Source organism: Macrotis lagotis, chromosome 4 (assembly GCF_037893015.1).
Source record: "Macrotis lagotis isolate mMagLag1 chromosome 4, bilby.v1.9.chrom.fasta, whole genome shotgun sequence".
NCBI lineage: Eukaryota > Metazoa > Chordata > Mammalia > Peramelemorphia > Peramelidae > Macrotis > Macrotis lagotis.
The window spans coordinates 112697628-112721649 of record NC_133661.1 but is presented as its reverse complement, the minus strand read 5'-3'; the positions used below and the strand labels follow the sequence as shown (position 1 = coordinate 112721649).

The following is a 24022-nucleotide window of genomic DNA, read 5'->3' as shown; positions in this document are numbered from 1 at the left end:
CTTATGAAGTTTGGCAGAAACTAGGAATAAATGACCATCACTCATTGTATAATAAGATAAGGTCAAAATGGGTACATGATCTACACATAAAGGGTGATATAAGCAGATCTATAGCTAAGGGAAAAATTTTTGATCAAACAAGACAGAGCATTATGGGATGTAAAATGGATAATTTTGATGACATTAAATTTAAAAGTTTTCACAAAAAGAAACCATTGCAGCCAAGATTAAAAGAAAAGCAGAAAACTGGGTGGGGGGGGGGCGGGAATTTTATAGCCAGTTTCTTCTCCTGACTCCAGGGCTAGTGCTCTATCCACTGTGCCACCTAGCTGCCCCAAGCCAGTTTCTCTGATAAAAATCCCAATTCTAGGGGTGGCTAGGTGGCCTAGTGGATAAAGCACCGGCCTTGGAGTAAGGAGTACCTGGGTTCAAATCCGGTCTCAGACACTTAATAATTACCTAGCTGTGTGGCCTTGGGCAAGCCACTTAACCCCGTTTGCCTTGCAAAAGCCTAAAACAAAACAAAACAAAAAATCCCAATTCTCAAAAACATAGAGAACTGAACCAAATTTTTAAAAACAAGTCATTTCCCAATTGATAAATGGTCAAAGGCTATGAAAAGACAGGTTTCAGAAGAAATCATATGGTTTGGAGAAATGCAAATTAAAATAATCCTGGGGAACTACTTCAAATTTATCAAACTGGCTAATATGACCGAAAAGGAAAATGACAAATGTTAGAAAAGATGTGGGAAAATTGTAACACTAATGTACTGTTGGCGGAGTTCTAAACTGATTCAATAAAACTGAAAAGAAATTTGGAACTATGCTCAAAGGGTTATCAAATTGTGCATATACCTTTTTTACCCAGCAACAGCACTGCCAGGTCTGTATCCCAAATAAATAATTTATAAAAGAAAAAGAACCCATTTGTATTAAAAATATTTAGAGTTGGTTCTTTCTGTGGTGGCAAAGAAATTGGAAGGTTGTCCATCATTTGGGGAATGACTGAACCACTTGTGGTAGAATACTACAGTACTCTAAAATAATGAGCAGGATGCTTTCTGAAAAATCTGGGAAGACTTACATGAACTGACGGAGACCATTGCACACAGCAATGGTGATATCTTACAACAATCTACTGTAAATGAGTTAACTATTCTCAGCAATACAATAATCCAAGACAATTCCAGAGGACTTACATGGAAAAATGCTAAACACTTACAGAGAAAGAACTGATGGAGTCTGAATGCACAGCAAAACATACTTTTAAAACTTTATTTTTGCTTGTTTTCTTTTGTAACGTGGCTAATATGGAATTGTTGTGTGTGACTGAACATATAAAATCTGTAACAACTTGCCTCTCTTCTCAAGGAGTGGGGAGGAAAGGGAGGAAGGAAAAGAATATGAAACTCAAAATGTAAAAAAAGAATGTTAAACTGATGTTGAGTGAAGTGAGTATAACCAGAAGAACATTGTACACATTAACAACAACATTGTATAATGATCAATTATGATGGATTTAGCACCTCTCAGCAGGTCAATCATCAAGGTCAATTCTAAAAGACTTGTGATGGAAAATGCTAGCCGCATCCAGAGGAAAAAACTATGGAGTCTGAATACAGACCAAAGCAAACTATTTTCATTTTAAAAACTTGTTCTATTTTTTTCTTTCTCTCATGGTTTTTTCCCCTTTCATTCTGATTCTTTTTTCACAACATGACTAATATGGAAAATATGTTAAACATGATAGTACATGTATAACCCATATCAGATTACTTGATGTCATGGGGAAGGGGAAGAGTAGTGAATAAGAAAAATGTGGAACTCAAAAGCTTACAAAAAGATGAATGTTGAAAACAATCTTTGCATGTAATTGAAAACAAATTCAAAATATTAAAATTCTTTTATATGTAAATGAAAAATAAAAATTCTAGTTTATGCTTAAGAAAGCAAAGATTTAACGAAAATAAAAAAACTGTAAGCTAGTGAATAATTTGTGCTTATCTGCAGAGCTGATTTTAAAGTGTGGTTCACATTTTGGTATCAAGATTGTTAGTAATTTTTCCTAAAACCAAAGTATCCATGCAATAATCTCAGGAAAATAGATAACTCTATAGTCTCTGGTGATAAGAAATAACAAAAAAAAGAACTAGGAATGGATGAATTCTAAAAAGAAAAACTGGGGTAAGCATGAACTGCCATATGCTAAAGTTCTGAGTTATTTGGGACTTTGGGATTTAAATGTAAATGAGATTGATGTGGGTCTATGTTATCAGATACTGCTTTCTAGAACCATTTGGCCCCAGATTAGATCAAAACTTTCAGTTTCTGAGAAGAGACAAGGATGAACAGCTGGGGGTACATTAGTTTAAGGTTCAAGTCTAATTTGTGGAAAGGGAAAATTTAACAAAGGGCTGTCTTTTTACTGCATTTCTGGCTGGTTCTAATTTAGACCATTTGTTTCTTATTTCCACAATACCCAAAGAAGCAGCAGCAACAACAGGAAAGACAGCAAAGAAGTTCCTATGTAAAATGTCATGAAATGGAAAAGACCTTCATAGCATCTAGCTTAGGCATCTTTATGAGGGAGCTGAGAAGTTCCAGATACAGTATCTGTAGTAATAATTTCTTCTCTTTCACCCCTCATCTACTTGACATACCTGGGTTTCCTGTGACCCCCATCTCTGAATCCCAGGTCTTGTCAGTGGGAACAATGTTTTCAGGACTATGTTCTCTCCCTACTTCCTGTCTCCTCAACCTCCTTTTTGCTTTTGACAATTCCCCATAAAAATATGCCTTAATCCTATGATAGCCCTAATCATAGTCACCATAAATCAGGAAAAGCAAAAGCAGTTCAGACCTAGAGCGAAGCCTTCAAAAGTCCATTTCACCACCAGAAAAGGTGCTGTGGTACAATTCATCTTACTTCCTTTTTCTGGAGGTATTGCAAATATCCTCCTTGATACAGTCAAGGGAGGAAGGTCCAGGATTCCATCTCACCATAGCACCTTTTAAAATTCCAAAAGACAGCATTCATTTTTTTTTTCTATTTCAATTAATGATATGATCCACCCAATTCCAACTGAGTGCAATGGGGAGTGTGATTTGAAATTCAACATGTAAGAGTCCCTCCCACTCCAGTGTGGCCTGTTTTTCAGAATAAGAGAGGACTTTTTCAAGCACATTATAACACAAAAGACACAAGGGATACAATTAGAGATATTTTCTTCAAAGAGCTATAATAGACACTGCAGGTTACTATTTTTCTGGCTTTCATATAGGCCTTTGGGGTCATGAGACCTGTAGATGGCAATGCTATCTGCCCCACTTATTGTCTTGTCTTTTTTGTGGCTGTTATTAGGACCAGTATTAAAGGATAACTTTTAGGGGAAGAATAAACAGAATATTTTATACAATAAAAATATCTCAAAGTGTATCTAATTAATACAAGTTACTAAACTTTACATACTTTCCTATCGAAGTGTTTTACTTTTAAACGTAATAACCTTCAAGTTTGCTGAACAAAAAGCAGTAAAAGCCCACAATTTTAATGAGTAAAGTCAGAAGGGAATTAAACGACTCAAGTGACTTGATAAAGTAGAAAACAAGAAAATGACTAAGTGGGCAAAAGCTTGGGTCAGGGGCATTACCTGGGGGAAGGGTCAAGGTGACCTAGTACTACACAATGAATATGCTTTTCACAGAAAATTGTCAATGACCTTTCTTTAATCCCAAAAGGTTAACATTAAGGGACAATAGACATCAGATTCCCTTCTTAATTAACATTTTTATTAAATAACCCATTTCAAATAATGGTTAAATTATCTAAATTTATATCATTCTATTAACCATAATCTAATCTCATTAACCTTGAAATCCCAGTCTTAACTACCCAATTCTATACACCATGGTACTATCTACTAAACTAATTAAGTGACCTTCAATCTATTCCTTCTCCATATAAAGTCATTATTTTTCTTGTTCATAGTTCTTTCTTGGGTTTCTTATGCTGTCTTTTCTTGTGAACTTGGTTCCTGAAGGTCCTGCTCTGAGAAGTTTCCTTTTATCAAAACAGTACCACTCTGGAGTATTCATGTCTTTTTGTTCCATTGAAATTAGTCTATCTTTCTACCCATCTGGTATGCTCAACCACCTATAATTTCTAATAAATCTTCTGTGCACCAAAAAGCATGAAATCTGTCATGATTTCAAAGTCAAGGGAAGAGAGCAGCTCTATAATTTAACCCTGGCCAATGATGGGAAAGAGGGAGGAGAGATAAAACGAGAGAGCAATTCTGAGTGCTCCAAAGTCATACCTTCCCAGTCTAATTCTATTCCTTGTAGTACTTCTGGAAAATCCCTCCCCTTCCTCTCTTAGGTTGTGAAGGTAGGTGTAAGAAGAAGAACCTTTTTAACTTCCATTTTACTCCCCTCCTCCCTCCCCAATATTCTGTCTGAATGAAAAGAGATTACAGATATGCTATTTATCATCTGTTTCTAAAATCTATTACTATAATTCCACTCTTTTGTTCTTCAAACTCCAGATAACAGTAAACTGGTGAAGCCCTGTAGAGATAGCAGCTCATCAAAACTGGTAGAGTAGAAGGAACTCTAGCTGAGAGTCAAGAAATCAAAATTTTACTCTCAAGTCTATTATCACCTAACTTGGTGTCTTCCCTTCTTAATTTCAGTTTCTTCCTTTGTAAAATGAAAACATTAATTTAATTAAAATCAACACTAATATTCTTTCCAGGTCTAAAATTCCATAATTTTAAATGTAGGAAAAATTACTACTTTCTTCCTCTCTTTATCCACAGTAATGACTACAGGTAATTACTACCACCATCTATCTTAGGTTGTTAAACCAAATTATCATATTTTCACTCACTTATACACACTGTTTAGATCAAATTATAATCATGAAAAGTGATTGAAAATTGAGGTTCAGATTTTCAGAAAGTGATGGAGGCCCAAAAAGCTTTACAATCTAGGGCTAGAGTTAGTATTAATCCCTACTGGTAGAGTAAGAGAGGACAGCTTTGTCATGGTAAAGGAGGTTAGCATTCAGAAGTGATTAGCTTGTCCTTATTGATTGCTGTGGTTACTTGCCTCATGGAGAGTGAGTTTCCCCTCAAACTTAGAAGTCTAACAGAGACAGAGCTGTGGTTAGATGCTGCCTATGTATCACAACAAAAAGGCAAGTAGCAAACCATAAGGAAGGATGGAGACAATTCTAGGAAGTGACTATTTTGCTTATGATAAAGTCTGGCAGGCAGTTTTAAAATAAATCAATGTTAAATGTCTTGGGTGAAAGGGAAGAACATCAAAAGGGAAATGGAAAGAGGCTGCAGAACACTGATCAGGTACAATATCTCCCAACATGTCAAGTTCAGAGAAAAGCAAACAGGTTGTCTCATTAAGAGACAAATGCCATATGGCAATTAAAGAGGCTATTAAGTTTTTTAAGGATGGTTGAAATCTAACACAAAATTCAAGCACTGCTATTCAAGACTTCTATAGTACTGGCATATAGCAGATAAGCAGTAACTATAGACTGTTAAATAGATCAAATGTTGAAGAGGGGAGGGGACTTTTCAAATCCTCTGGGCTTTAAGATAAAAACACAATCCTAGAGGCACTTGGCATATATTATTGACTAATTGACCATAATGCTATCTTGCGGAGAATATCAGAGGCTGGAACAATTGACCATTCTTTGGAGAAATATATTCTTTGCTGACACTTGTTTAGGCCTTCAAATTGAACAGAATGAACCTAATGTATGCAAATCCTATGTTTAAAACAAAGGCAATTAGAAGCTCCCCAATGGGGAATCCAATCAGTAGTAACAAGAAAGATACTAAGGAGAGGAGCAGAGGAGGTAATTGTGAGAAGAATGAAAACTTTCAGGTCAACCAATACATACAACTCTTGATAGTTCTATTATGTCAATATATATTTTTCAAAAGTCTTTAGTCACTTGCTTCAAGTTGTTGGGCTTCTGGTATATAAAATCAATATTACTCTTTTGGTTGCTAAGCAGAAATGTTTAAAAAACTATTAATATGACCTTCATGTATACCTATCTGTCAAGGGACCTTAATTTCCTAACTTTCTAGGTTCAAATATTCTCTGATAGTCCTATCAAACAATCCTTGTCACCTCACCTGTATTCCTTCCGCTGTAAGGGCTGAACAAGCCTGGATTTGCCAGACCCTGTCACGGATCATGTGTAGGTTTAGTCCTTCTGCAATCTCTGAGGCAGGGGCTGCGGTGAGCAAATCCTGCTTGTTAGCAAAGATGAGCACGGGGATACCACTTAGCTTTTCTTCATCCAGTAATTCAGCTAGTTCCTGTATCATTTTAAAAAAAAGAGGTGAAAACCCACACTTGACTTGGTCTAACCTAATCTCACCTCTAATAAGAACATTTAGATATATAGGAAAGAGATTCAAAAATGAGTACAAAACTGAACAAGATTATTTTGATGATATTGTATTAAGATTAATATGTTTGCCTTTTGTTTCTTTTATTTATTGCTAAAATGGTGCATCCAAGATTGCATCTATAGTTTGTTTTATTTGTTCATTTTCAATTTTCTATTCTTTTTTATATTTGAATATTTGTTGAGAGCGGTAAAATAAATTTGATTTTTAAGTTAAAAAAAATCTAGAAAAAATCTAGAATAAAGCCCTGAACCTATCTGGAGACCCTATAGCTGGAAGAATCCAGTTTGATATCATGTTTTTGTCTATGTGCCTTGCCCTTTCATCCCATTCTGGGAAGACTGAATTCAGGCTGAAATATAGCATCTTTTAAAGGCTATAATTGTTTTAATCATTGTCTTGTTGAAAATATGGACATACATCCATATCATGTGTATAACTTATGTTGGTCACTAAATTTCATGAGTCCACTTGGCATTTAGATTTGGGAGACAGGGGTGTATGTGCAATTACAAGTTAGTTCTATCTGCTGTAAATCTTTGCCAGGAAGCAAATAGCAAATGATCACAAAAATACCATTTCATACAGAGCTGAGTTACTTAAATATCATTTAGGAGGGAGCTAGATGGTTCATAAAGTGGATAATATAAATTCAAGGTAAGATTCAGTTCAATTCTGGCTCAAATAAACAATGATATTAAAGTCACTAGGGTATGGTGGGAGTTCTTAATTTAACTCTTAGAGAAGAATAAAAGCTACCAAACATCACTGCAACAACTATACCCAGACCTATTTAGGAACAAGATAGGTTCAAAGACATACATGATTACTGGGTTTGGAAACAAGGGTAGCCAACTTAAGGTTATACATTTCTTATAATTCTTGTAATATTTTTTGAGTTACTCCAAGGACAGCTAAATTAGTACTGAAAGATATAAATAAAAACAAATTAAATTCCCTTTTGACCTCATTTTTAACAGACCTGAAAAGAACTTGCAGAGGTTTTAATTGTTATGTTAAATTTCATTTACTAATGTCTTATTGGTTTTTATTTCATTAATTTTTGTTGCAGAGCCTCAACAAATATTCTTTGAATCATCTTCAATTTTTGCCTAACTACCACAAGGAGTATTTGTAAGTAGTAAAGGTTAAAAAAAAATAGCTCTGTAACTGTCAAACTTTTAACAAGGTAAAAATTAATAGAAAAATCAGTCATTTTGGAAATATTTGGTTTGTCTTTTTTTTTTTTTTGGTTTTTGCAATGGGGTTAAGTGACTTGCCCAAGATCACACAACTAGGTAATCACTAAGTGTCTGAGGTAGGATTTGAACTCAGGCCCACCTGACTCCAAGGCCTATGCTCTATCCACTGTGCCACCTAGCTGCCCCATTTTGGAAATATTTGGACAGAAGATTTAATTACCTGACCCGTCTCTTCAAATCGTTTTCTGTCTGCACTGTCGATAACGTATATCTATAAGACAAAATAGAAATGGAGTTACTTTAGTTAGCAGAAATGAAAAAATACAGTGTTGGGCCTAGAAGTGAGCAGTGGATATCACTTAAGCTTGCATTGAGACATACAGAGTGGTAGCCCTCAGATCACTTAGGAAAGCAAAGAAAACAGAGTATGTCATCAAATACCTATAATGAAGAGGTCAAAAAAGTCAGAGGAAGTCTTAGGATAAGTGTGATGGGCACGTTTTGAGATATGTAAAAATGAAAATAGACAGATCTCCTCTTAATTGTAGCACGTAGGCAATATTCTTGGAATTAATGTATATGATAAGGAAGTTGCCCAGGTACCTTTTACATTTACATTAAAAATTTAGCTTGTCTAGCTCAAGGGATGAGGGGCAGACAACTGGAAAAGTTTTGTGGAAAGCTCTGCTGTTGGTAAAAGAGGATTTGGAATTCAGTACATAAATTATAAAACTAGAATTCCTTTTAAATTAGAATAATGCAAGAAAGACAAATCTCCTACAAAAGTGCTCTTCAACAAAAGAAACTATTATCAAAACTATTAACATTAGTAGCAGTAAACTACATAAATGTGCCTGAACAAGGCATTCTATGTATCAAATTCTAACTCACGCCCAAACTAGACTCCCTTCTAAAACAAAACCAAGTAAAATTCTTCTATTGAATGCTCTGTCAGACAGGCACCCACAACTAAAAATTATCAGCCTAAAACTACTGCAAAAATAATTCTTGTTCCCAAGAACAATTATACCTTCATGCTTTGTTTTGTTTGTTTTTGGGAAAAAAGCAAAGGGAGAAGAAAGGCACAAAGAATGTTCTGGGCCTTAGAATTCTAAAATCTGATTATTATTATAAAATATCCAAAGAGGGTAACAAGTACTCTATTCACAGTGAGTTATCTCATAAATGTTGAATGACTGGCAAGTTAATGTAGAATATGAGATTTAAAGATATTTCTAACTCAGAGGCTTTTAATTTCTGTGTTACAGGAGTAGTATAAAATACTGTATATAGATAGAAAGGGAACATTTTGGGATTGTAGCCATCTCTATGTTAAAAATGAATAATCATATAACCTGGAGTTGGTTTTACTGTTATTTTAGGTGAGGGATTTTAAACTAGTTTGAGATGGACTTTAAGCAATGAACCAGAAAGAATATGAAAAATAAGACTTCAAATCAACAATGACTAGGAGGTCATAGTAGAAAAGGCTTCCTAGAAGGTCTTATGCAGGTGATAGAAGAAAAAAGTATGAGTCATAGAATTTCAAAATGGAAAAGTTTCCTCAACAACCATCTAGTCTTAACTCATATATGAAAGAATTTCCTCTATTAAGATACTTCAGCAAGTGGTCATCTACCCTTAGCTTGAGGATTTCTAATAAGGGGGAACACACTATTTGACAATTAAAGCTCTTTCTGAGAGCTCCTTAAACCAACTTTCTCCTTTGCAATTCTCACCCATTTTTCCAGGTTCTGGGTTCAAAATGAACAAATCCAATCCATACTCTTTTTTTTTTAGGTTTTTGCAAGGCAAATGGAGTTAAGTAGCTTTCCCAAGGCCACACAGCTAGGTAATTATTAAGTGTCTAAAGCTGGATTTGAACTCAGGCACTCCTGACTCCAGGGCTGGTGCTCTATCCACTGCTCCACCTAGCCACCCTTTCCAATCCATATTCTATATGAAATAATTTACATACTAGAAGAGAGTTACCATATGCTCTTTAAGACTACTATTCTTCTGGCTAAACATCTTTTGAATTATCTCTTGTCATTCTAAGATGTGGCTCACATAACTGAAAATTTCTCAGATGTGGTCAATAAAGACAGAGTATGGTAAGACCATTACTTCTTAATTTAGGATGGCATACATCTCTGTTTTTTAAAAAATTTATTTATTTATAATTTTACAATTTCCCCCCTAATCTTGTTTCCCGCTTCCCTCCCCTACTGCACAAGGCAGTCTGTTAGTCTTTTTTTTTTTTTTAAAGATTTTTATAAGGCAATGGGGTTAAGTGGCTTTCTCAAGGCCACACAGCTAGGTAATTATTAAGTGTCTGAGACCGGATTTGAACTCAGGTACTCCTGACTCCAGGGCCAGTACTCTATCCACTGCACCACCTAGCTGCCCTTGATCTGTTAGTCTTTACATTGTCATTGTTTCCATAGTATACACTGATCTAAGTTCAATGTGATGAGAGATAAATCATATCCTTAAGAAAAACAAATAAAGTATAACAGATAGCAAAATTACATAATAAGATAACTTTTTTAAAAATTAAAGGTAATAGTTTTTGGTCTTTGTTCAAACTCCACAATTCTTTCTCTGGATACAGACAGTATTCTCCATTGCAGATATTCCAAAATTGTGCCTGATTGTTGCACTGATAGAATGAACAAGTCCATTAAGGTTGATTATAGGGGACGGCTAGGTGGTGTAGTGGATAAAGCAGCCCTGGAGTCAGGAGTACCTGGGTTCAAATCGGGTCTCAGACACTTAATAATTACCTAGCTGTGTGGCCTTGGGCAAGCCACTTAACCCTGTTTGCCTTGCAAAAAAAGAAAAAGAAAAAGAAAAAGAAAAAGGAAAAAAGTTGATTATCATCGCCATGTGAGGGTGTACAATGTTCTTCTGGTTCTGCTCATCTTGCTCAGCATCAGTTTATGCAAATCCTTCCAGGTTTCCCTGAATTCCTATCTCTCCTGGTTTCTAATAGAACAAAAGTGTTCCATTACATATATATGCCACAATTTATTAAGCCATTCCCCAGTTGATGGATATTCACTCAATTTCCAATTCTTTACCACCACAAACAGGGCTGTTATGAATATTTTTGTACAAGTGATGTTTTTACTCTTTTTCATAATCTCTTCAGAGTATGAACCCAATAGTGGTATTGCTGGATCAAAAGGTATGTAATTATTTTTTGTTGCCCTTTGGGCATAATTCCAAATTGCTCTCCAGAAAGTTTGGATGAGTTCACAGCTCCACCAACAGTGTAATAGTGTCCCAGATTTCCCACAACCCTTCCAACAATGACCATTATCCTTTCTGGTCATATTGGCCAGTCTGAGAGGTATGAGGTGGTATCACAGGGATGCCTTAATTTGCATTTCTCTAATAAGTAGTGGTTTAGAGCAATTTTTCATATGACTATGGATCGCTTTGATTTCCTCATCTATAAATTGCTTTTGCATATCCTTTGACCATTTGTCAATTGGGGAATGCCTTGGTTTTTTTTTTTTTTGTTTAATTTGACTCACTTCTCTGTATATTTTAGAAATGAGTTCTTTGTCAGAAATACTAGTTGTAAAATTTGTTTTAATTTACTACATTTCTTAGGATCTTGGTTATAGTGGTTTTCTTGGTTACAGTGGTTTTGTCTGTGCAAAAGCTTTTTAATTTAATGTAATTGAAATTTTCTAGTTTTTTTTTAGGATGTTTGAGAGATAATTTATTTTTATAAGTGGGTGTATGCATGCATATATAAGTCCCTTGTTAGGAGAGACCTTGAACCTAGGCACTGAATTTATTTATTTATTTTAAATTTATTTTTATTAAAGCTATTATTTGAGTTTTACAATTTCCCCCCAATCTTGCTCCCCCCCCACAGATAGCACTCTGTCAGTCTTTATTTTGTTTCCATGTTGTACCTTGATACAAATTGGGTGTGATGAGAGAGAAATCATTCTAGTTTGTTTTTAATGATGTTCTCCATCTCTTTCTTGGTCATAAACTGCTTGCCTTTCCATACATCTGACAGGTAAACTATTCCTTCATCTCCTAGTTTGCTTATAATATTGTTTTTTATGTCTAAATCCTGTACCCATTTTGAGATGTTGGTATAATCCAAGTTTCTGCCATACTAACTTCCAATTTTCCCAACAGTTTTTATCGAAGAGTTAGTTTTTAATCCCAATACCTGGACTCTTTGGTTTTTTGGGTTTTTTTTTTTTAGGTTTTTGCAAGGCAAATGGGGTTAAGTGGCTTGCCCAAGACCACACAGCTAGGTAATTATTAAGTGTCTGAGGCCGGATTTGAACTCAGGTACTCCTGACTCCAGGGCCAGTGCTCTATCCACTGCGCCATCTAGCCGCCCCTAGACGCTGGTTTTAGCAAACAGCAGATTACTATAATCATTTCCTGCTATTGAACCTAGTCTGTTCTTGGCATACATCTCTTAATGCAGTCTAAGATTATGTTAGGCTATCATATCATATTGATGACTATTATTGAGAGTATTATCTACTAAGAAGAATGTGGTTGTTCAGAAGGTATACTATGAAGATAAGAAAAATTTTGTAGTCTATCTCAAATGTTATGTGTAGTTGGTAAAGGGTTCTAAAAAGTGGAGAGAAGTGATCCTAAGAGAAATTCAGAATGCTTACTTAAAGTGAAACAGAGATGATGGGCAAGTTCAGAGGCTGATGGAAAACAAGAGCAAAACTTTGGCACTGATTTATAGCTAGTTTATGGGACAAATAGTCCCATAAAAACACTTGTATTCTCTGGCAAGTATGTTTTCAAAAAGTAGACATATTTTCCCTTAATATATACATATGTTTTTCAAAGTGTTTGGTTTACCTCTCAAATCACTTTCAATAACATTTGGAAGTGATTGTACAATAATTCTAAGAAGAAGTCTATATGATCTATTTTTTTATAATCTGTTAATCTAGTATGTAAAATACAAACCTATATCCAACTAAAACAAAGCATTCTGTTTTCAGCATCAAAAAATCCAGAAAAAAACAGAAACCTTCATATTATTCTAAGCTTGATTTTAAAATAGTGTGGAACAGGATAAACTAAATTATTAGCCTATCTATAAATCTTGATTTAGTTCAGGATACTGGAAATTTTGCCATATGCAAAGTTAAGTACACAGGTCTTCAAGGAAATGACTTTAAAGTTCTAATTGCTCTATGAAGAAATATCAGTGAAAAAGGTTTTTGTCTAATGTGATATGGACTCTGATAAGTTTATTCAATTCCATTATTCAAGAACCAATCATTTAGTCAATGAATTGAAAATTCTTTTGTTTTTCCTCCTTCTCCCTACTGCTGCCACCTTTTGGTCATTTTGCTGCTCATAAACATTGCTCCACAAGAGGGTGGGCACATCAAGAAGAAATGAAACTCACATTTTATTAGTAGGTGGCAAAAGTTTGGGGGGAGGGATACTGAAATTATTGACTGAAATAAGGTTTCTGGATTATCTGTAGAGTTCCACAAACTGTTCTATCTATTCCATACCAACACATGTACACTGTTTGTGGTAGCATAGAAATCACCTTATTTCAGAGAATTTAAGACATAGCTAAGAATCTTCAGTGGAGATGAGTAGAAAATGATTTAATTTGTTTTAGAATGATAGACAATTACTTTAAGATATGTTTAAAAGTAAAAGACAATGAATCTTTGTCATAAAAGTCTCTTCCTTGAAAAACAGCAGTGATGTGTTTTTTTTTAGTGATGTTCTTCATCTCTTCCTTAGTCATAAACTGCTTCCCTTTCCACAGATCATAGTATTTTTTTTTTTTTTTTTAGTTTTTTGCTAGGCAGTGGGGTTAAGTGGCTTGCCCAAGGCCACACAGCTAGGTAATTATTAAGTGTCTGAGACCAGATTTGAACCCAGGTACTCCTGACTCCAGGGCTGTTGCTTTATCCACTGCGCTACCTAGCCGCCCCAGTGATGTGTTTTTCTATGATTTCTAATCAGCTTGAAAAGCTGTATTTATCTGCCGATTACTTCTATCACATTTTTTATCTTCCCTCTTCTCTAGAATTAGAAAATCATGAATGAGATCTATTTCATGCTTTTGATCTTCCCTTGGGAATATTTTAACATTTACATTTATGAGTTATGTTAACCCTTTCAGGCTACCAAGATGCTATTTAATTCCTTATAGTATTCTCCTGGTTGAAGATAATTAAAGTACCCATGAAACTGTCTGATTTAGCAAGTAGTTTAGAATCAGTTTCTTAACTCAAGAAGTAAAGAATTTAAAGCAAACAAACAAAAAACTGCATCCCCAAGGTGCTTAATAAGTCTTACACAGTGGTGCTTTGGTAAAGTCTAGCCCTGGAGACTTGGTTAATAACCATAATCTCAAAGGCACTGGTACAATACAAGACGGAGTCTAAATTCAAGAAGCAACCTTGAACTGGCTGCTTAATATTGCAGAGAAAGACTTCCTTCGTGATGCTATGCTTAACTGATTTTTGCTCAAATAAACATAGCTTGCTGGGTCCAGTATGAAGTACACAAAATGCTGCATTTATGATCATATTACATAATCTTTGCCTACTAGCTGTTAGCTCTGCTTAGCTCTTAAAGAGATCTCTTTTGGCAACCTGACAAATATCTAAACCCTTATTCCATCTACCTTCTAGAATTTTCTTTACCCTGGCTTATACCTGCAAAGGACTTAATATAAGCTTTGTTTCTCTCCACCACCTCTCACTTTTTAATCTATTAGGTACTTCTAGTATGAATGATATTGAATGTTTAATTTAAAAAAAAGTAAGCATACTACGGGTAATCTGAGGCTAAGAGTATAGTTTTTTTTTCCTTAGAAAGCTTTATTCCCCCTAGTTAGCTTGTTTTTCTCATGCCAATTCAAACATCCAATTTGCAGATTTTCTCCATTGAAAGCCATATTATGGCTGATGCTTACTGCAATGTCTTACAAGTATTATGTGTACAATTAGTATTTGTTGATTTGATTTTATAATACCAATTTTTAATGTCTTGATATACATCCAAAGATAATGAAAAATTAATTCTCATAATAATCATATGAAGCAAGACTTCTTTCATTTTAGAGAAGGGTGAAAAGCGACTCTGAACTTCATTTCAGGGATTATAGGTAGTGACATTCTGAGATCTTTTAAGTTTTATTTTGCTGCTCAAAATCACTGGAATTATAAATAGTTTACTTGGCCAAGGTGTGGAAGGGCATGATATTGTTACCAAGCAACAAATAAAGTATCTTATTTCCAAGATGGTTTGTCTCACAATCTCCAGTCTTCTGCTGGCCCTTCTAAGAAGTTCATGATGATTAATGTTATAGAAGTGAAAATACTGACAATGAGAACATTAGAGTATTACAGTTTCTAACTCAGCAGGAAAGGCTTTAAATTAATGAGAGAATAAGCAGTACTTACAAGTACATCGGTATTTTCAAAATAATTCCGCCAGTATGGCCTAATTTTCCTCTGTCCACCAATGTCCCATACATTCAGTTTAAAACCTTGTGACTGTACACTTTTGATGTTAAAGCCCTAGAATAGAAAAAAAACCACTTAGTTTAATTAGGCTTTCAGATCATTGCTAACAAGGTCATGTTTAACAGCTTGGTCATCTTCCACTTCTGAGGCATATTGACAGAGATGAACACAGTAGTAATAAAAATGACAGGAAGGAGAAGGTTAACTCACATACAGTTTACCTTGACAAAGCTGTGGAGTTAGCAGCTGACCTGGTCAGAGTACTGAGAAATACTTTTGCATATTCCAGTCTCCATCAGCAATCCTGCTTGGCTTCCACTCCGAGAAACAACACATCTTTTCCATATCCGAGGATAAGCTGATCACCTGAAATCTCATCACTGTGACTCAGATTTGAATACTCTACATGTTCTCAATTCCACTCAAAGCTACCATTCCCTTCTTATTGAAGGAAAAAGCACTAAACTCCTCCCCAACTTTCCCTTATAGAACTAGATTTCACAACCTTCCTGGTCACTTCATTCTCTATAAGTAGCATTGCATGGCTTCTTCTTCACAAACAACTTTACCTCATGCCAAGCACAGTTGCTCCCTTCTCAATCTTGCTGTTTTTTTAGCTTCCTATGTGGGTTGTCTCTACTTATTAAATTGTAAGCTCTTTGAGGGCAGGGATGGCTTTTTTTCCTTATTTGTATCTGGCACACAGTAGATATTTAATAAATATTTATCTAATTGAACTGAACATCTACAATATTTACAAGGGTGGGTGAGCCAATTTGGCAGCATTGAGAGTGTCACCTAAAGATTCCAGAATGGTAAAGGTTATTGGAATTGTAGTTAATACTGAAGACTAAACAGAACAGAATGCTAAATTTAAAGAGAAAAAAACTGCTGTGTCTGAGGGATCAGTTTCTAAATATGTTCAAAATAAAAGATTTCTAGATAAGGGATTCAACAGAGTATAGAAAGAACTAAACTCATGCCACCATGTTTGTGAAAGAATGAATTTGCACTTGAGTCATATTCTAGGACATGGAGATTTAAAGTCAGGCTAATAAAATAGCACACATTCAAACTCAGAAATGAGAAATCATACTGTGGGTAAGTGGTTGGGGAGAAACTTTCCAAGTCCTAAAGAATAGTTAGTGTTATTCTTTTAGGAATCTTTACTGATTTTCAGGAGTTACTGCAATGAAGAGCCTAAAGGAAAATGAGTAAATCATGGATCAGCACATTCATGGGTAAGGAATTATAAGAAAATGAGCAAAAATTAAAGATTTAGATAACATTTTATAATTAGGAATATATTATCTTTCTGATCAATGATACAGTGAAATCAAGACTTAAAAATCTGGTCTATAGGCTTGCTGCTAGTGAAAAGGAATTTCATCCTGCTTAATAGAAATTAACAGGGCATGGGAGCTCCTTCATGAACATCTGGCAGATTTGGCTGCATGCCATTACTCCTATTTGAGATCTGAGACTAGGACAAGGTGCTACCAGATTCCCCACTACGGAAAAGAGAGTCACTTGAGCATAACTTAAGGTGTTGGTGACTACCTTTTCTATAAAACTTTGAATGGAACCATTTGAGCAATCTAGGTGTGGAAAACAATGAGTAAAATAAATTAAGAATGCATTTTAACTCCTTTTCAAAACTATTCTCTTGCCAAAACTATCTAAAACTGTTCACTTTGTAATATTCCTTTTAAATATAGATCATAAATGTCAAAACCTATCAACTAAAGACAGAGATATATAGGAATCTGAAGGTCAGGATGAGTCTGGGCTTTAGAAGAAAGCCTTGTCTTTTTTTTTTTTAGTTTTTCAAGGCAGTGGAGTTAAGTGACTTGACTAAGGTCATACAGCTAGGTAATTAATATTAAGTGTCTGAGGGTGGATTTGAACTCAGGTACTCCTGACTCCAGGGCCAGTGCTTTAATCCACTGGGCCATCTAGCCACCCTCTTGTCTTTTTTTTTTTTCTAAATACTCATAAAAACTATCTTCCCCCTCAAAGGCCCTGCATAGAGTGTTTTTTAGGCTTCCAGAAGAAACTACTGTAAGCTCTTATTCCCTGAAATGAACATTTTATTCAGACACTCTAAAACTGCTTGTCTTATAGCAATTCAGTGATTTCTGAAATAAGGCTCAAGTCAAGAATGCTCACTACTAATGAAGTACACACATCAAAAGTTGTACAAATTTGACCCCAAGATCTTGCTATGCAGAAAGGAAACAATGAATAACCTGTTTTTATTTTGTTTGTTTTTTTAGGTTTTTGCAAGGCAAATGGGGTTAAGTGGCTTCATCAAGGCCACACAGCCAGGTAATTACTAAATGTCTGAAGCCAGATTCAGGGCTGGTGCTCTATCCACTGGGTCACCTAGCCACCCCCCAATAACCTGTTTTTCTCATATATGCTAGCTACCACTGCAAGATTATTGAAAATAGTTATGACTGATTTGGATGCTATTTGTCTAAAAGTTTCAACAGGTATGTTTTTTACCCTAATATTCAAATTTTTTCAGTTCATCTTTATTAACATAAAGTGCCTTATTAGAATTTCATGCTCATGAAATCCTTTCTGAGAGGCTCAGTAACAAAAATATTTTTTTGATGAGCAAGCCAGTTCATAGAATCCTCACTTATTCAAGCACCAACTATTTTTTTCCTTATTCTTTAGAGTTAAGGATCATCTAGCCTTAACTTTAAGGCTCATCTAGACTTAACTTCAAAACACAAACTGGGGGGGAGCAGGGCCTATGGTGGTCTTCATTTTTGTCTTGTCAGTGTCTTGTATATACTTCCAAAAAAATGTATGCTCTCAAACAGCCTGGATATTCTTCCCACCAGTGCAAATGAAAACCTAGCCAGGGCCTTTTGTCTGTGTAGTTCATTTGTGGGTTGTTTTTTTTTGTAAACTCTCTATAAAAGATCCACCTAAAGCATTAGAAGCCTTCTTCTGATTCTGCAAATATTTCATGGATCCTACTCAATATTTCATGGAAGTAATCCTTGGGCTGTTATCTTTTATTGTTCTACCTCCATTTTTAGTCAAAATATTATGTGCTTTGCACTTAGATGTTGTATTCCTTAGAATATTGGATCAGAATAAAGGTAATGTAAATATTTACTTTTAGATGATATAGAATATGTTGTTGGGCATTGAACCAAAAGTTAAAAGACAAAAGTTCTGTTTCTTCCATCATATCTTTCATACTATAATCTTCCTTTTTCTAAAGGGTATGGTGTACCATGAAACAAAAATACTGCATGGTAAAATATGTTTACCTGTGTGGGTGTAATGTGACTGATGTCTTCAGATGCAAGCTGCTTCAGGAGTGTAGTTTTGCCAGCATTATCCAAGCCCAGGAGAAGAATTCTCACCTCCTGGTCTGGTGCGCTCTTCAACTTGCGCAGGATTGAGAGTAAACCCTTGGATAATCACAAAGAAGAGGGGTTATTTTTGAGGCTTTACCATAAATGTCTGAGTCTCATTTTGCTGGCTAATACCGTGTAGATTCATTTTTCACTGTACATAGCTTTTGGTTATGGATAGCTTTCAGTAATAGCTTTCTTTTTCTCTTTTTTTTTTTGCAAGGCAGTGGGGTTAAGTGGCTTGTCCAAGGCCACAAGGCTAAGTAATTATTAAGTGTCTGAGGCCTGATTTGAACTCAGGTACTCCTGATTCCAAGGCCAGTGCTCTCTATCCACTGAGTCACCTAGCTTCCCCTCCAGTAATATCTTTCAAAGAAGTGTCATTTATTCCATATCTCCTGTCCTTCATATCTTATCAGAAGTACACTAATGTGCTTTGATATGCACATTGGCTTAAGTAACTTTAATAAATAACATTACATAACTATTATAATTATGACTGGACTCTGATGCTCTTGCCTCAAAGTTTGCATATTGTAGCAAAGGTACTCTATTTATCCTAATCTTTGTTTTTTTTTTTTTAGGTTTTTTACAAGGCAAATGGGGTTAAGTGGCTTGCCCAAGGCCACACAGCTAGGTAATTATTAAGTGTCTGAGACCAGATTTGAACCCAGGTACTCCTGACTCCAAGGCTGGTGCTTTATCCACTACACCACCTAGCTGCCCCTATTTATCCTAATTTTCAGCTAATTCAGTTTACCCTTATTTATCTAAAATGACCTATTAACAATTTCATTCTCATGGCATCCTTTCTTAGAGACTCATTGTTAAGATTTTTGGCATTTTTTCTTTTAGGTTTTTGAAGGCAAATGGGGTTAAGTGGCTTGCCCAAGGCCACACAGCTAGGTAATTATTAAGTGTCTGAGGCGGGATTTGAATCCAGGTACTCCAGACTCCAGGGCCGGTGCTCTATCCACTGCACCACCTAGCCACCCCTCAATTCCTGTTTTAACTAAAATTACAGCATCTTTTCCTCTACCTTTTCATGGCAGAATGATGAATGGCAGTAGGAATGACACATGTGATGAAGTGTAACAACACACCTTCTGAATATCCTAGTTAGTGGATCACAGGATTATAAGGGTTAGCTTAAAGGAGGAAGAAGATATTTATAGAAATCAGTATTCTATCTGAAGTGAGTGAAGTAAGCTGATTTAAAAGCCTGAAGGTAAAGCAAAACAAATCTACCTCCATATCTGGTTGTATAACACTGTTCATCTACTTATTTGAAATGTTATTTGATCTGAAATTCATAGAAATTAATATTCCTAACTCTTAATAAAACATTACTACTTTCTAAATATACATTAAAGAGCAGCTAATCAATCATACAGTGAATTAATTCAGAGCTAGAATACAAATTTAGGTATATTTCTAGCATCTTACCCTAATATTTCTTGATTAAGGACTATTAAAAAAACTTCATCTAGTGTGTCACCAGGATATGGTTATTATATTCAAACTGGTGGTCAAAATAGGTCTAACTCATAAGTTTTTAAATGAACTTTACAATGAATAGGTGACTTAAGGGCTATAGACACCAATTTAGTAAATTACTGGTAGGGGAGCACATGGTGCACTGACTATCCTGAAATATCTACAGTTTAGACATAGAGGAATATATGAAAATGTATCTTTTGGGGTATTTGAAACTCCCAGCTTGGGGGGGGTCATCTGTTTTTTACACAGGTTCCCTTCAATTAATTGAAAATGGAGATGACTATACATATCTTTACAAAAAATAATCAAACATAGGACTGCTAATTGGTACCTTCCTAACCTCCAGAATCTTGTCACTGGGCCTTATACAGTATTTGTCTATAACTTGATTATCTTACTTCCAAGTAAACTGAGAGTCTGGAGGTGCTATTCCTCTGTCTTAGTAGTCAAAGCATCATCTATCTAGGCAAATCTTCAGGAAATAAACCATTCAGTCCAGGAAAAGTCCTTCAATCCAAGCTTTTCCAGTTTGGTGAGGCTGTTTAAAAGCTTGTGTTCTGCTAGTTTACACAACTAAATATTTGAGTTTGGATTTGAACTCAGATATTCCTGACTCTGGACCCAGAAATTCTAGCCACTGAACCACCTGAATATAACAAATTGAGGTTAGTCATCTCTATAATAAATGCAAGAAAATTCTTGAGTTTTCTTTGGGACAATATATCTTTCTGTTTGTGCCAATGGAATGAACTTTTTCTCACAAAGAAAGGATCAGTAGTAAGTACTACTGTGTTCAGAAGACTATTTTTTTTATAAAAGGGATATAAAAACAGTGGTTTCAAACACAAATAGAAATGGGAGTCATTAATCAATATATAAAGATCTCTGTCAGATGCAAATTGATTTTGTTTCAAAATGTAATGTCTTCTATTTTTTTAATGTACTTTTATTTTGTTAGGTATTTCCAAATTATATTTTAAATAGTCTGATTTAGAATTATCCTCAAATGTAAACCACACTTGAAAACTACCAACATATCAAAAAACAATAGTATTGTAATGAGTGCTTTGAATTGTTGAATGCCTGAACAAAAGAATCTTGGTTAAAAATGAAAAGTTAGGATTAAAATGACTTGTAATCTTGTTATTCTTCTGTGTTTACTATAACCACCTTAAAATGTTTGAAGAATCTATGAATGGATGAATGGTTTTTTTGTTACAGTATTCCATTTTTTTTTAGGTTTTTGCACGGCAAATGGGGTTAAGTGACTTGCCCAAGGCTACACAGCTAGGTAATTATTAAGTGTCTGAGGTGGGATTTGAACTCAGGTATTCCTGACTCCAGAGTTGGTGCTCTATCCACTGTGCCACCTTGTCCACCCCAGTATTCCAAGTTTAAAAACAAACAAGTAGCAGTTATTAGGCCTGGATGAAGGTTTTGAAGTTTGCTGGACATTTTATTTCAAGAAGCTGGTAAATTGTATCTCTACTTTGTTTAGTTACTTTTACAGGCCTTAAAGTGAAATTAAATTTGCTTCTATAATAATAGCACTGCAAAAATCTGTTTATTGTATTACAAAAAATTCAAAATTAGTAAAATTAGAGGAGTATATTTAAAAGATCAGCTTATAGTTGTGACAGATAATTATCTCGCAAAACATTGCATGACTAAAAAGCCCAACTACAAACTTCTGAAATCTAAGAAGGATGTCCCATTACACATGCTAAAAAAATTGGCATTTTATTTAACATTTAGCTCAATTAAGCAAGTCTCCAGATATCAAGTACTGCAGGGCACTGAGATACAAGGACAAAAACAAAAAGCAGGCCCTGTGTTAAAGAACTTATGTTCAACTGTAACAACATCAGATCCTCATGATCAAAAATTTAAACCAAACATAAACTCTAAAATGTCTGTGTTAATCCTTTGTTTCATACATATACATATGGTCAAGTATGTTTAAGAAGGGGAAAATCTGCAAAACTCCTGAAAATCAATTTACACCTAGAAATGGATCTATTAGTTATTGTTATTCATAATCTTGAATTTTTTAAAAAAATTATTCAGTTCGTTTGATGGATAAACTGGTAGTTAGCCAATGATGACGCATTTGTCATCTATAATGACAATCTTCATCTTCTGTTGGTCTGACATGCCTATTTTGCTTCAGTTCTAGTTACTTTTGGCATAAATATTTGTATTCTTTAATGAGAAAGTTTTATAATGAATAGCTCATAAACAAATGATTAATAAAAAGATAACACCAAAAATATTTACATAAATCTGTTTAGCCCAAGGTTAATAAAACTGTTACAAAGAATGTGCAAAATCTGGTTGGCAGCATTAGTTAAAATAATTCTTATACTTAGCAATCTGATCATGTGTAATCAATTGTTTTTTTCCTTCTATATTTATTCACTTATCATATATTGGAAACGTTTTCTCACTTTGATTCAGTTTTTCCTGGGCCCTCCCAACCACTGAAATGGTCCAATATTTTTAAAGGTTAAAAAAAAATCCATAACGGAGAGCAACTCAAACTATAGTTTCAGCATCACCTCACTCAAAGTTACATACCCTATTTTCGTTTCAAATGATTAACTGACCAACATTCTTTTTTGCTTTTTTCTTTTTTCCAATTCAGAGATTTATTTTGAGTTTTACAATTTTTTCGCCCTGATCTTACTTCCCTCCCCCACCCCCACTGAAGGCAATTTGCCAGTCTTTACATTGTTTCCATAGTATACATTGATCCAAATTGAATGTGATGAGAGAGAGAAAAATATATCCTTAAGGAAGAAACAGAGTATAAGAGATAGCAAGATCTAACTGACCAACATTCTAAGGAAGCTTGAGAATCCCTTTGTGATACAAACAAAATCTAAATGACATCTTCTCAAACACATCCAATTGAACTATTCGGAAAGCAACAGGGGTCCAAGGTGGAAAAGGCCAAACTATCAGAAGTCCAAGTTGTAGTTTGGGTTGCTAAGTGAGAACCTGGTGCCCTAAAGTTGATAACAAGTCCACCTACTCTTTTCCTTTGCCTGAGGAGGCTCAGGGCATTCTCCCCAAGGCTAGCCTCTTTGCTCAAGTTTGATCAGCTTGTAAAAAAAAAATGGGGTGAGGTGAAGCAGCCTGGAAGGAAAGACTGGGGCAAAGCCAGGCTGGTGCACCAAATCATCCTGGCCCTGGGCACGGCTGGGACTCTGGAGCAGCTATCCCGGCGCCTGGAATGGGCAGGTCCCGGAACCATAAAGGGGAAGGAAAGCTCCAGTGAGCCAGGCGCTTCTCTCCGGGGGGACCCCAACTCCCCAGGGCCCCGCCGTCGGGGGTGCGAGCTCGGCATCGGGGGCCAGGCCCTTCCCGCCACTCCTGCATGGTTGCACGCAGGACCCCGGGGTCCGGGGGGGGGGGGAGAGGAGAGGCAGGCGGCTGCGAACCGTCCTTTACAGCCCTCCGCCCTCCGGGGTCGGCTACAGCTGCTCCCGCCCCCCGGCCCCGTGCAGCCCCTTCCCCCCGCCCCATCCTCCGGGAACCTCTCCCTCAGGCCCCGGGTCTCCCACCCGGCCGCCTCAGGCTCTCCCCGCCACCAGGGACCCCCGGTTCCACAGGAAGGGTCTGGGGGCGCCCGACCCTTCGGCAGGATCCCAGCCCCAGGATCCGAGGGCTGACCCGGGGCAGGGGGGCTCGAGGGCCGCCCGGACGCCCACACTCACCATCCTCCCGCCGACTCCCTCCTCCTCCTCCTCCTCTTCCAGCCTCCCCGTTACCAGGGGCAACTGCGGCGGCGCCGCCCGTCCCCGGCGCGGGCACCGCCCCCGACGTGCCGCCGGCGCCCCACGCACGGTGGAGACTGGGGCGGAGAGACCGAGGAGGGCAAGAGGGAGAGGGGTCCCGCGGGGTTCCTCGCCAGAGAGCGCAGGCGCACGGGGACGCGGTCCGGCCCCGCCGCCGGGCTAAGCCCCTGTCCGCGCAGGC

At 36.4% G+C, this 24022-nt stretch overlaps 1 protein-coding gene across 3 annotated transcripts in view; it reads right to left on the bottom strand.

Moving 5' to 3' along the window:
• ARL3 (ARF like GTPase 3) overlaps positions 1-24022 on the bottom strand; it is a 32176-nt gene that overhangs the window by 7311 nt on the left and 843 nt on the right. The window contains exons 1-5 of one of the 3 annotated variants that reach the window (XM_074233814.1): positions 23761-23981; positions 18455-18598; positions 15099-15215; positions 7871-7921; positions 6170-6355 (exon numbers count right to left, since the gene is read on the bottom strand). In XM_074233814.1, the coding sequence (XP_074089915.1) occupies positions 6170-6355; positions 7871-7921; positions 15099-15215; positions 18455-18598; positions 23761-23763 (501 nt within the window). In that variant the 5' untranslated portion in view covers positions 23764-23981. Of the gene's footprint in view, positions 1-6169; positions 6356-7870; positions 7922-15098; positions 15216-18454; positions 18599-19580; positions 19690-23760; positions 23982-24022 lie in introns of those variants that run through there. The other 2 variants (XM_074233813.1, XM_074233812.1) reach the window with 2 other exon arrangements.